Source organism: Musa acuminata, chromosome BXJ2-7 (assembly GCF_036884655.1).
Source record: "Musa acuminata AAA Group cultivar baxijiao chromosome BXJ2-7, Cavendish_Baxijiao_AAA, whole genome shotgun sequence".
NCBI classification, from domain to species: domain Eukaryota; kingdom Viridiplantae; phylum Streptophyta; class Magnoliopsida; order Zingiberales; family Musaceae; genus Musa; species Musa acuminata.
Window position 1 is genome coordinate 13,238,869 of NC_088344.1, and position 13,632 is coordinate 13,252,500.

At 39.5% G+C, this 13,632-nt stretch overlaps 2 protein-coding genes across 2 annotated transcripts; one reads left to right on the forward strand and one right to left on the reverse strand.

Annotated features, from left to right (window-relative positions):
• The first annotated feature begins 1,079 nt into the window (after nucleotides 1–1,079).
• On the forward strand, nucleotides 1,080–2,297 carry LOC103991971 (tetraspanin-15-like). Its single transcript, XM_009411521.3, has 2 exons — nucleotides 1,080–1,583; nucleotides 2,280–2,297. Exons 1-2 carry the CDS (start codon nucleotides 1,080–1,082, stop codon nucleotides 2,295–2,297), a joined length of 522 nt encoding a protein of 173 aa, XP_009409796.2.
• Nucleotides 2,298–4,642: 2,345 nt separating this feature from the next.
• On the reverse strand, nucleotides 4,643–6,153 carry LOC135617287 (UDP-glucuronate 4-epimerase 1-like). The gene has a single exon (XM_065117347.1). It carries the CDS (start codon nucleotides 6,015–6,017, stop codon nucleotides 4,713–4,715), a length of 1,305 nt encoding a protein of 434 aa, XP_064973419.1. The 5' UTR covers nucleotides 6,018–6,153; the 3' UTR covers nucleotides 4,643–4,712.
• Between the last annotated feature and the right edge of the window lie 7,479 nt (nucleotides 6,154–13,632).

Genomic DNA, 13,632 nt, shown 5'->3' on the forward strand with positions numbered 1-13,632 from the left:
TTGGATTTAATAGATTAATAGATTAAAGGAGAAGGGGAAGCAGATAATAGATTAAAGGAGAAGTAATTTCAACCTATAGTGATTTGGTTTCATCTAAAGCATCTATTTATATTAGTCAAAAGATAATATAATTTTTTTAAATAATAAAAAAATCTATCATATCTCAATTAATTTTGTCACCCTTATCTATTTATCTTAATTTAAATTTTCTTTTATTTCATCTAATTTTAGTTGTTTATTTTGCACTAGATGCTGGTGTAGCATATTAAGGTTTCTTTTCCTGTGGTTGTAATGGAACTCTTTTTCCATCTCCAAAAACCACATCACATTCTTCTTTTTCTGCATCCTGGTTGGTGCACGGTGGTGAGTGGCTGGGACATAGTTTTGTGGGGGCTAAAGTAGCAATCACAATAGAAGCAAGAAACAGTGCTCATGGAGATGATCCGAGCAAACCACTGATAGAAGACTAGATGAGAGATTCGCAGTTCTTCCATTTCAGCTGCCATGTACTTGATTTCTGGTCTGAGGAAGATGGTGTTTTGGTGTATGCATTAGTTTAGTAGAAGAAGTCAGTTTCACTAACATATGTTTGTAAGTCAAAGAAATTTTGGGGAAGTGCATGAATGTGCTATATTATCATTTGATAATTTACCTATCTCTCAGAAATCAAAATTCAGCAATATAATCCTCACAAAATTAAGACATAACAAATCCATAATTGGATAATATATTATATCGTATACATCCCTTTAAATATTAGACCCTTCACATATGTTATTATCGTTCATGTTTTCTGCCCCCACACCCCCCCCCCCCCCCCCCACCCAAAAAAAATCTCGAGATCCCCAATATTTTAAATGTCATAATCAAAATCTGATATATATTAAAAGTTTCGAATTTAAAAGCATAAATAAAAGAAAAACAAAAAAGAATTTAATTTCTTTAACGACTGTAGAGATCGTAGGAACGATAGCAGCTAACGAACCCCACAATAGACTCCGCTCATCCGCTATTTATATACCTCTTCTCTGCTTCCTCACTCTCTTCAGCTGCGTCGTACTTACTCTACTCTCTTCGCAATGGCCGCCGAGGCTGCTAAACCCCACCCCCCCGGCGGCACGAGCAAGCTGGTCGGCCCCCTCGCCATCGTCGCCTACCTGCTCTCCCTCCCGGTGCTGGCGTTCGGCATCTGGCTCGTGAGCACCCGCGACTACGACTGCGAGGACCTGCTACGGGAGCCCAACGTCCGCGTCTCCGTCGGCGTCGGCCTCCTTCTCGTGTTCGCCATCAGCAACTTCGTGGTGTACTACGGCGACAGGGTGCTGATGCCGGGCCACATGGTGCTCTCGGTGGCGCTCGTGGTGATGCTCACCGCGGGGCTGTCGCTCGTCGGCACCTACAGGATGGAGGCACGCGGCCTGCCGGGGTCGCCGCTGTGGCTCCGCAACCGCGTCATGCGAGCCGAGACGTGGAAGGAGGTCAAGACCTGCCTCTATGGCGATATGATATGCGAAGACTTGGCCTACCGAACCATCCAATTCACTTCGCATGATTTCAGCTTGACGAAGTTATCTGCACTCGAGGTAATTAATTGTTATGTAATTACTCTTCAAATATTCAGCAATTTAATAGTTTCAATTGTTTATAAAAACACAAACAATTATTCATAAATTATATTATGATATAAAAATGCTATTGATCACATAATAGAATGCGTCTTTTTTCTTTGAAATCAAAATAAATAGCCAAAAAAAATTGATAATCGTGAAACCAATACGATTCATACATTTACAACATCGAAACATTTATTGACTTCCCATATGACAAATAAAGTTTGGGATATCAACCAAAACAATCAGCAACTTTTTGCTATTAAATTTTGTCCATTTTGCAGATAAAACAATTCCAACAATATTTATTGTTTTCTTTCACATTTTTTATTGTGTGTTTACTCACCTTTGTTGATTGTTTATTGGCATATAAGTCGGGGTGTTGCAAACCACCGGATGTATGTGAAATGGAGTACGTGAATGCCATAAACTGGACTGAAGTGAGAAGGAATAGTACACGAGATAGTGAATCATCATCATCATCATCATCCAACTCAGCAACAAATGCTTCCCATGTCGATTGCCATGCATGGAGCAATCAACCAACCATTCTTTGCTACGATTGCCAATCATGCAAGGCTGCATTCTTGACGATAATAACCTCGAGATGGAGAAAAGTTGGCGTGTTTCTCATTGTTATGTCAACCCTATTCCTATTTGTCCATGCAGTGCGTTTTATTATCTTGATGTCGGCTAGGTTTAAGCCTTAGCCATCATAAAGTGTAAGGTGTTTCCATCACCAAGAATTCCCTCTAGTGATAGTTTTGGCTTTTTCTAGTTTGTTTTCTGTGTCTATAAATCACTTTAGTTGTATATATTAATATTTCTTTTTTTTTTTTTGTTATTATGAATGGTGTGATACTTTGTATCAGAATGTATATAAATAAAAAGACTATGCCCATGAAAACATGTGAATTTATGTTATATATTGCATACACCAAATATTTTTTGATGAATAATCGTTGCAGAGGCGTCCCTTTTCATCAATGCAAAGAGCAAAAGAAAAAACATTTAGAATCGTCAAATTCCTTAATGATAAAAGTGGTTTAACATTGGCATCAAATAATAGCTTCCAATTATTTGGATGTTGTGTTACTCTCAACAAAATTTTTGAAATGTCTAATATAAATAGATATGCAGAGTTAAGCATGGAAGAGAACTCATGAGCCAACATAAAGATAATAAATAATCTTAATAAATAAGAAGCATATTGATAATACTTTTTTCTCAAAAAAAAATTTTCAATAGCTTGTAAGTTGAACTAGTTATTGGTATTATGGAACGAAGTTTTAGTTTGTAAATAGACAGTATTCAAAGGATCATTTGGCCAAGTAAATTCATAAACTAATTAATATTTCTTTATTTAGAGGAATTGTTTTATGTGCTTGGTAATGGAAACACATGATATGCGTTTAAATGGCATTTACTAATATATAATAGTCTTTTTTCTAGTAAGTAAAATATTTCAAATATAAATTGATACTATGAGATAGACTCAATTCCTTAATACTCTTTAATCATAAACATAAATTTAAAATAAAGAGAAAATTGTCTTACTTTTGAACAATCATACGCTAAAGATTTCGGATGATGGTAAGATTCTATGATTTCTTTAAGTAGCAATATCAATTCTACCATTTAACATGAACATCTGTCGCTCCCTCTCTTTCTAACACCAAATTCTTGTAGCCAATTACCAACATAGCTCGTCACTCATAGTGAACATGAACGTAAATTGTTATATCAATTGAGCACATATTTTATATCCTATACGACATTCTTTTCCTCCCTCACCATTAACAGTTGTATGTCATTCCATATGGCAACTCATATTACGTGTAAGCAGACTAGATTCCTAACTCCCATATAATTTTGACCATTCGTCCATCACTGGTTGACCCACAACCAACGCTCTAGAATCTCTTAACTTTCTTCATTCGGCAAATTATTCTTTGATTAATCCGTGCAAATAACAATAAATTCAATCGTCGATGACATGTTATGAGGCGGCGGAGCTTCTACGACATTCCCGCGGCATCGGTTCCCGGGAAGTTACACCGTTGAATGAGATGTTGCGTCGCACTCCACGCTACATCGCTCTCCAGGCGCCATCATAGCCGTCCGAATGACGTGACCCCACGCCCGAACGCGTTGTGATCATTTGAACCGACGGTCCACGATCCAACGCCGCTGACGCGACGCCTTCCACGACTTCTAGACCGAGACCAACATGATCAGCACACGGCACCCCTCGGGACACGTGGCGCATTTTCGGATCACCTTTTAAGAAAGAGGAACTCGACAGGTCACCCACGTTAATTTATGCCCATCTCCCACATGGTTTGTTCAGCGCGGGTGGGCCCCTCCCGATGATGGAATCGTCCAAAAGCAACGCGTGAGGTGCGCGGGGAACAAATGGGTCGTACGCTGCTTAAAACGTAGCGTCACAGTTGTTTGGATTCACCCGTCGCCACAGCTGGATCTATCTGCAGGATGAAAAACCAGGAGCGATCAGCTGCTCGTCCAAGGCAGGCAACACCTTTCCAAACACCCACTAGCGCCACCAACTTCCATCATACGTGACATCAGCAAACGGTGGGGTGAGGAGGAATCGTGTTTCCTGGCTCGACTACGAGACCCACCGTCGCATCACAGTCCGCCCAGCTGTCGCGCGGCGAGTCATCATAACCCGAGGCCGAAGTTGCACACCAATCTCTCTCTCACACCAGGTAACGGACCAACTACCTAAAACACCCACCGTTTTCCAGATATTACAATCATGCCACTCACCCAAGTACCCTCAGGGTGATCCGCGCCTCCGCCGGTGCTGCCGATCGACGCTTCAAAATATTCCGAATCCCCCTCGAGACTTGGCGCCGGTCAAACCTTACTGCCCGGTGACCGGATCTCGAGCAGAAACAAACCACGAAAGGAGACGAGCGACAAAAGAAAGTAAACAGCCACCGCCTTCGAAGCGGCTCCAAAGACCAAAAGAAAATGATAATATCTAATTTTCTTTTATGCCATGGGAATTAAGAAATAGAAAAGCATTTATTGAAATTGTATCAAAGAATAGGAACAATGATTTTTATTTTACAAGATCTAGCTCTTGTTTCCTACTCTTCGGCTGTATCCGTAGTAAGAAAGGTACCACTTCACAAATTTCTTGAGCCCGGTCTCCAGATTTGTGGTCGGCTTGTAGCCGAGCTCGGCGCGCGCCAAGCTGATGTTGGCGTGCGTGAAGGGCACATCCCCGTTGCCCGGCATCTCCGCCACGTTCTTCTTCGCCTTCACCTTGAGGTGCCGCTCGAGGATCCCCACCAACGCCGGCACCGTCACCGGCGATGTGTTCCCCAGGTTATAGATCCGGTACTGCGCCGGACTCCGCTTCCGGCCGCCGCTGCCTGTGCTCGCCTCCGCCGTGTCCAGCGCCGCTACGCACCCCTTGACGACGTCGTCGATGTAGGTGAAATCGCGGGCGAGATCGGTGCCGTCACGGCCACGGAAGACTGTGATGGGCTTCCCTTGGAGGATATTGCGAGTGAAGGAGAAGTAGGCCATGTCCGGGCGGCCCCAGGGCCCGTAGACGGTGAAGAAGCGAAGCCCAGTGATGGAGAGGCCGTAAATGTGGTTATAACAATGGGTGATCTCCTCACCGGCCTTCTTGGTGGCGGCGTATAGGGAGGCTGGGCGGTCGGTGCCGTCCAACTCCGAGAAGGGGACCTTGTCATTGAGGCCGTAGACAGAGGAGGAGGAGGCCCACACGACGGAGGGCTGGGGATCAGCGGACTTGCAAGCTTCCAAGAGGGTGACGAGGCCGGCGACGTTGCTGTGGACGTAGGAGGCCGGGTTCTCGATGGCGTAGCGGACGCCGGCTTGGGCGGCGAGGTGCATCACGTGGGTGAAGGGCACCGTGTCGAACAGCTTGGCCAGGAGGCGGGCATCGTTGACGTCGCCCTCCACGACGAACACCCCGTGGGAGGCGAGCAGCGCCTTACGGGCCTTCTTGAGGGAAGGATCATAATAGGCGTTAAAGTTATCGAGGCCGACCACTCCGTCGCCGCGCCGCCGTAGGGCGAGGGACACGTGCGTACCGACGAACCCCGCGGCGCCGGTGACGAGAACGGCGATCCCATCTTCGCGGCGAACGGCCGCGGAGGCGCGGATCTGGCGCTCCCAGTGTAGGCCGCCCCAGGAGGCGGTGAAGTAGCGGGAGGAGGTGTCGACGAAGCTCTGGAAGCTGAGGTAGGAGGCAGTGAGGGCGATAAGGAGGAGCGCCCACAGGAAGAGAGTGCTCGTAGAGGCGAAGCAGCGGTGGAGCTGCCTGTTCGCCGCATGGGTCCGCTCTATCTTCACCTTCCCCGGCGTCGACGGGAACAGCTCGTCCTCGAGCACCCTCATCATCATCGTCTATTCGACACTTCGCCCTCCTCCTCCAAAAGACCCACAAGTATTTGATCTTTGCCCTCGACTTTAACCAAGTGGGAAAATGATAAAAGGGAACACGAGGCAGGGAAGAACTGACGTTTTCTTTATATTTACTGCAACTGCCAAGGATGGAAGGGTGGGGGGTTGCGGGGGGGGATGTATAAAGTAGAGGCGAGTGAACGGAGTGTGTTACCGCATGACACGTACTACAAACACCAAAAAGATTACCCGCTAATCTAGGAAGACCAAATGGGATGTGGGGCTACTTTTGTGTCCAGTGAATGACAGGGCAGGTAGGGAGTGTGTATAGAAAGAGTGTTTTTTGAGTTAAAAGGCATCTCCACGGTGCGATGGTTTGCCGAGTAACCTTCTTCCCCATTTCCTCTTTCTGTATTTGAAATTTTCATGATATAATATATCTGAAAACACAGAAATTGGCCGCAGTTGGGCCCCACCAAAAGCGAACATGGTCGGTGGGAGAGATGGTTGGGCCACTAGCATGGGATCCAGTTAAACTATTCATCCGAGAGGAGGAAGCTAAATGGAAACGATAGCGCGGTCTAACATGTTGCCGCGTGCCATGTGCGCTGCTGGCAACAGGGGACTAAGTTAATAAATATGTGGATCGGGACACTGGACGTGGACTAGAAGGGAAGGGTTGTAGCGAACGATTAGGACTCGCTCGAGACCCGTTCATGCCGAACCCAAACATTTTTCGCATGCAATCCGCAATAAATTATAGGCCTTTAGATGAGGAGTTACAGAGGAAATTCTATGAATTATACAGCACATTTTGATTTTGAGAAATAAATTATAGCTGTCAAGAACTCCAACTAGTAATCAGATTCTCTTTTTGAAATAGAAGAAATTACATTTTTCTGTGATGTCATATGTATTTTCCCAGAGATATCTATCTAATTAACTAATTACAAATTTGTCCAACATATAAATGAATCAGTAAGTGTAGAAAATTCTTATTCTTTATCCTTTTTTTATCGCATATATTATGTTATTTTCCAACTACATGTAATGGAAAAATTGGTTAGTCATTATTTATCATGTCAACATCATGTACAGTTAATATCATTTAGTACCGAGTTATCTTCCTCTAAAATATTTATAAAAATATTTTTAAAATTTGATGAGGTAGTTCGGATTGATTTCAATTTAACTCTCTGGAAAATATTTATAGGAATATACCAGGACATCCATGGGTTGATTATAAACCAACTCTTCAATGGAATATTCATAAGAATATTTTGGAAAGTTCAAGATAGCTAGATTTGATTACAAATTGATTCCTTAGAATATTTATAGGAATATTTTCGAAAATCCAGATGACAATTCGAGTCGATTATAAATTATTTTTTTCATAGAATTTTATGAAATATTATTTCTCCTCAAGTTTCATATAAAAATATACCTTAACTCTATATTAACGAGAAGGGAAAAAAAAAAAAAGGACCTATGTACTAAAGCTACCTCAGATTTTTTTTGTGCAAGTAATGAGTATGGAGAAACTATGCTTTATTCCTTATGAATCTTCATATACATATCATGATGTCAATAACTTTTTTTTTTCTAACATCAATAGGCTTTCCTGTTAGATCACTATTACAACTATATTTTGTTATCTTTATAAGTAAATGAAACAAAAGATTGTGTTAAAATTAATTATTGACAATGGTCTTTTATACATTTAATATATAATGTAAAATTTTTATTATTAAACAAGATCAATATAATCAAATAGTTGATATTGTTGAATCTCGGATTTTGATGATGAAGTCAATTGTAAATTATTTGATCTAATCTATATGTTGAGAAAAGTTTGTAGGATTAACTACGATAGCAGTAAAACATAAAGCAGAGTTTGTGCCGGAGTCAAAATCGAGATCTCATTAGGAGTTCAAGAGCTCGACAGAAGTCCGGATGTTCGTCGGAAGTTCTGCCGGAACCAACCGAGAAGTCTAGGAGCTTGCCAAAGAAGCTCGTCGGAACTCGCCAAAAAGATCATCATAAAGTCCAGGAACTTGTCGGGAGTCTACCGGAACATTACCGAGAGTTCGTCGGATGTTCGTCGGAAGTACGCTGGAAGCTTGCCGAAAGAGCAATTGACGTACCGAAGTAAGTAGCATTGTAATCATGTCTTAGTTATCGTAGTCAAAGCGTAAATTAAGTTAGGATTGGAAGGTGATCCCACTAACTTAATTAGGGGCCAACTGGGCCCTTAATAAGGCTGAAATGGGCCAAATTGAGCACCCAATTCAGCCCTTGAAAACGTGGTCGGCGGTGGCACCGCCTAGAAGGCAGTGCCCCTAGATATCTGGGCGATGGTATCGTCGGCAGCAATGTTGCCTGTGGTGGTATCGCCTAGTGTCAGATCAGCGGTGGTAGTACCGTCGAGTAACGACGGTGATATCGCTAGTACCCCGGATTCCGGGGATGTGACAATTTTTTGCTCTAATTTTGAAGCCATTGGGGCCTATAAAAATCCCACCCTTTTCTGGATGAAAGGGCACAAAAGTATTGGCTTAATCTTGAATTCTTAAGTCATAAAAGTGTTGTAAAAGTTAGAGTTCTCCTCCTTCATCTCTTAGCCTTGTAACCATCCAAAAAACATGAGTGAGACTTGTAAGGGTTGTATCCTAAACCCGGGAAAAGGAGAAAGTGCTGTAAAGAGGTGTTCGGTCTTCACCTATTGAAGGAAGGCCTTTAGTGGACGCCGGTGATCTCATCGGAGGAGGAATCCGAAAGTGGATGTAGGTCACCTTGACCGAACCACTCTAAATTTCGGTTTGCTTTTCATTTGTGCAATTGATTTTACTGCAAACCTCCTTAATCTTCTCTTGCACTTTTACGAAAGCTTTCAAGTTCAACTTCTCTCCGAAACAGATTGAATTTAAACCATTTTCGTAGGAATCGATTTTGAACAAAACGAACAATTTTCTGAAATCGCAAAAGTTTTCTACTGCACTAATTCACCCCCCCTCTTAGTGCCGCTCTTGATCCTAACAATTGGTATCAGAGCAAGGTTCACTCTCATTTAGTTTTAAACCCAAGAGAGATGGCATTTGTCGGCAACCTAGAGGGCCATTCAATTACACATCTGCCCATATTCAATGAGACGGATTACACATATTGGAAGACAAGAATGAGGATCTTTCTAATTTCAATGGATTTTAAATTATGGAATATTATAGAAAATGGCTTTCAAAAGTCTTCTCTTCCAATGAACGATTCGAATGAGTTGGAGAAGAAGACTTTCGCTTTAAACGCAAAGGCTATGAATGCCTTATTTTGTGCATTAGATAAAAACGAGTTTAATCGAATATCGATTTATGAAACAACTTTTGATATTTGGCACACACTCGAAGTGACTCATAAAGGCACTAGTAGAGTGAAAGAATAAAAAATTAATCTTTTAGTGCATTCTTATGAGTTGTTTCGAATAAAACCGAGTGAGATCATTGGAGACATGTACACCCAATTTACGAATGTTATCAATAGTCTAAAAGGACTTGGTAAAAGTTTCTCGGATTTTAAACTTGTTAATAAAATTTTAAGATCCCTTCCAAAAAGTTGGGACCCTAAAGTAACAATCATTCAAGAGACCAAAGATCTAAATAATTTTCCTCTTAAAGAACTAATTGGATCACTAATGACCTATAAAATGACATGTAAAGCTCATGAGGAGCTTGAGGATACCCTTCCAAAGAATAGGAAGGATATGATACTGAGAACACAAGAAGATCACTTGAAAGAAAATTCAAGTGATGAGGACTTTGATGATGATGTGACACTCTTAACAAAGAAGTTCAAAAGATTCATAAAAAGAAATAAATTTAAAAATAATACTAAAAATAAATTTGAACCTAAGAAAGAACAAGTGATATGTTATGAATGCAAGTCGGGACACTTCAAGAGTGAATGTCCCCAAGCAAAGAGGAGGCAACCAAAGAAGAAGGCTCTCAAAGCTTACATGGGACGACTCAAGTGCTTCCGAAGAAGAAGAGTCAACCAACACCGAGCAAGTTGCTCACTATGCACTAATGACTATTAGAGATGAGGTAACAAGTTCATTAGACGTAAATTTAACTTTCGATGAGCTTTCAAGTGCTTTTCATGAATTGTTTGATGAATATAGAATCTTGAGTAAAAAATATAACTCTTTAAAAAAGGAACATGCTTTTCTTATTAGCAATTTTGATAGATTAAAAGTTGAGCACAATGATAGTCTAGCTTTATGTATGAAATGTGATGAACTAGAATTACTTCAAAAAGAAAACTTGCTACTTAAGAAAACGTTAGAAAAGTTTGAGGTTGGTAACAAATTCATGAACATGATCCTTGCCAACAAAAGTCACGTTCATAGAAAAGACGGAATCGGATTTGTGAGTAGCTCTCACCAAAATCCAACCACCTTTGTTAAAGGCCCTATTTTGCATGTTTCACTACGAAAGAAATACAACTTTTATTACAAATTTGGGCATGTAGCTGATCATTGTCCATTTAAGAAATGTAGTCTACACAAATTGATTTAAGTTCCTAAAAGAACCTCAAATGACTCAATGCAACATGATAAGCTATGTGATCGATTTTTGAGGCACCCAAGGTCAAATGTGTACCTAAAAATCATCCTTTTTTGTACAAACGTTTACCGTCACAAGTGAGGAGCAAGAGATGGTACCTTGATAGTGGATGCTCAAGGCATATGGCTAGAGATCCATCTCAATTCTCTAAGCTCACTAGCATAGACGAAGGATATGTCACATTTGGAGATAACAACAAGGAAAAAATCATTAGCAAATGAACCATATGTAACAAATTCACCTTTTCTATTGAAGATGTGTTATTAGTTGATGGCTTAAAGCATAACCTTTTGAGCATTAGTCAATTGCGTGATAAAGGATACATCATTAAATTTGAATCTAATGCTTGCATTATTGAAAAACCACACAAAAACACATCTATGATTGCACTAAAACAAAATAACGTATACACTATTGACATTAATGATCTTTGTAATGAAATATGTTTTTCGATTTTGAATGACGATGCTTGGCTTTGGCATAGGAGATTAGGTCATGCTAGCATGAAACTAATCAATCAAATTTCATCTAAAGAACTTATAAGAGGAATTCCTCGTATCAAGTTTATCAAAGATAATGTGTATGATGCATGTCAACTAGGAAAACAAATAAAAGGTAGCTTCAAACCTAAGAACCAAATAAGCACCTCTAGACCTTTACAATTGATCCATATGGACTTGTTCGGACCAATTGCTACATTAAGCCTAGGAGGTAGTAAATACGCATTTGTCATCGTGGATGATTATAGTAGATACACATGGACTTATTTTTTGGCACACAAAAGTGAATGCTTTAGATATTTCTCTAAGTTTTGTAAATTTATTCAAAATGAAAAGGGTTTTATGATTTCATCAATTCGAAGTGATCACGATGGTGAATTTCAAAACCATGATTTCCAAAAATTTTGTGAATCTAATGGATACAATTACAACTTCTCTACTCCAAGAAATCCTCAACAAAATGTAGTAGAAAGAAAGAATAGAAACTTACAAGAAATGATAAGAACCATATTGAATGAACATAGTCTACCCAAATATTTTTGGGCCAAAGCCGTAAACACGGCATGCTATGTCATGAATAGAGTTCTAGTAAGACCCTTACTCACCAAAACTTCTTATGAGTTGTGGAACAACAAAAAAACCCAATGTTTCATATTTTAAAGTTTTTGGATGTAAGTATTTTATCTTGAATGAAAAAGATGCCTTAAGAAAATTTGATGCTAAATCCGATGAAGGAATTTTTCTTAGCTATTCTTCTATTTCTAAAGCATTTTGTATCTTTAATAAAAGAACTTTGATTATAGAAGAATCCATTCATGTTATTTTTAATGAAGTTTTCGACGTTAAGAAAAATGATTTTGATGATGATGTTAATTTTGATGCTTTGAATTTAAATGAAACCCTTTCTCCATCTAGCAACTTGGATGCATCTACTTCCGAAACATCCTTACCCAAGGATTAGAAGTATGTAGATGCTCATCCTAAGGAGCTAATCATAGGAGACACATCTAAAGGGGTTCTTCTCTTAAGAATTTTTGTGCCAACGCCACTTTTCTCTCCCAAATTGAACCAAAATGCATTGACGAGGCCTTAAAAGATGATTCATGGGTTATCGCAATGCAAGAGAAATTGAATCAATTTAAGAGAAATGAGGCATGGAAGCTTGTTCCTAGGCCAAATGACCATTTAGTTATCGGTACTAAATGGGTCTTTAGAGAGAAGCAAGATGAATTTGGTTCGAAACAAGGCTAGATTAGTGGCCAAGGGTTTCAACCAAGAAGAATGTATCAATTATGAAGAAACATTCGCTCCTGTGACACGATTAGAAGCCATAAGGATGCTCCTTGCCTATGCTAGTAGTAACAATTTTAAGTTATTTCAAATGGATGTTAAAAGTGCTTTTCTTAATGGCTTTATTTCCGAAGAAGTTTATGTTAAACAGCCTCCCAGATTTTAGAATGATAATCTCCCTAATCATATGTTTAAATTGATTAAAGCTCTCTATGGATTAAAACAAGCCCCGAGGGCTTGGTATGAGAGACTTAGCTTATTTCTTATCGAAAATAATTTTTCTAAAGGCAAGGTCGATACTACATTGTTTATCAAAAATTTTGAAAATAATTTTCTTATTGTTTAAATTTATGTTGATGATATTATTTTCAGCTCCACGAATGAATCTCTATGTGAGTCATTTGCTAAAAGTATGAGTCTTGAATTTGAAATGAATTTGATGGGAGAATTAACTTCTTTTTTAGGCTTACAAATCAAACAGCTAAGTAATGATATTTTTCTTAGTCAAATAAAATATGCTTTAGATTTGCTAAAAAGGTTTAATATGGATAGCTCAAAGGCTATCAACACTCCTATGAGCACCTATACTAAGTTAGAAATTAATAAAAGTGGAGAAAGCTTTGATCAAAAAGCTTATAGGGGTATGATAGGAAGTTTACTTTACCTCACCGCAACTAGACCGGATATCATGTTTAGTGTAAGACTTTGTGCTAGGCTTCAATCTAATCCTAAGATATCTCATCTTAAAGCAGTTAAGAGAATACTTAGATATCTTAAAGGAACCACAAATCTAGGATTATTGTATCCAAAATCTAAGAACTTTGAGCTAATTACTTATGCTGATGCGAATTTTGTTGAATGTAGATTAGATAAAAAAAGCATATCCGGAACATGTTAATTTTTAGGACATGCACTTGTTTTTTGGTCTTCCAAGAAACAAAATTTGGTTGCATTATCTACAACCGAAGCCAAGTACATTGCAGCTAGTGTATGTTGTGTGGATGAAAAACACTTTAGAAGATTATAAGATTCATATTAAAAACATTCCCATAAAATGTGATAACACAAGTGCAATATGTTTAACAAAAAATCTCATTCAACACTCTAGAACTAGACATATTGATATTAGGCATCAATTTATATGAGATCATGTTAATAATCATGATGTAATCTTAGAGTTTATTGATACGAAACATCAATTAGCGGATATTT

Excerpts from the sequence above, each read along its gene's own strand:
- LOC103991971 (XM_009411521.3), top strand. The coding sequence starts at position 1,080 with ATGGCCGCCGAGGCTGCTAAACCCCACCCCCCCGGCGGCACGAGCAAG.
- LOC135617287 (XM_065117347.1), bottom strand. The coding sequence starts at position 6,017 with ATGATGATGAGGGTGCTCGAGGACGAGCTGTTCCCGTCGACGCCGGGG.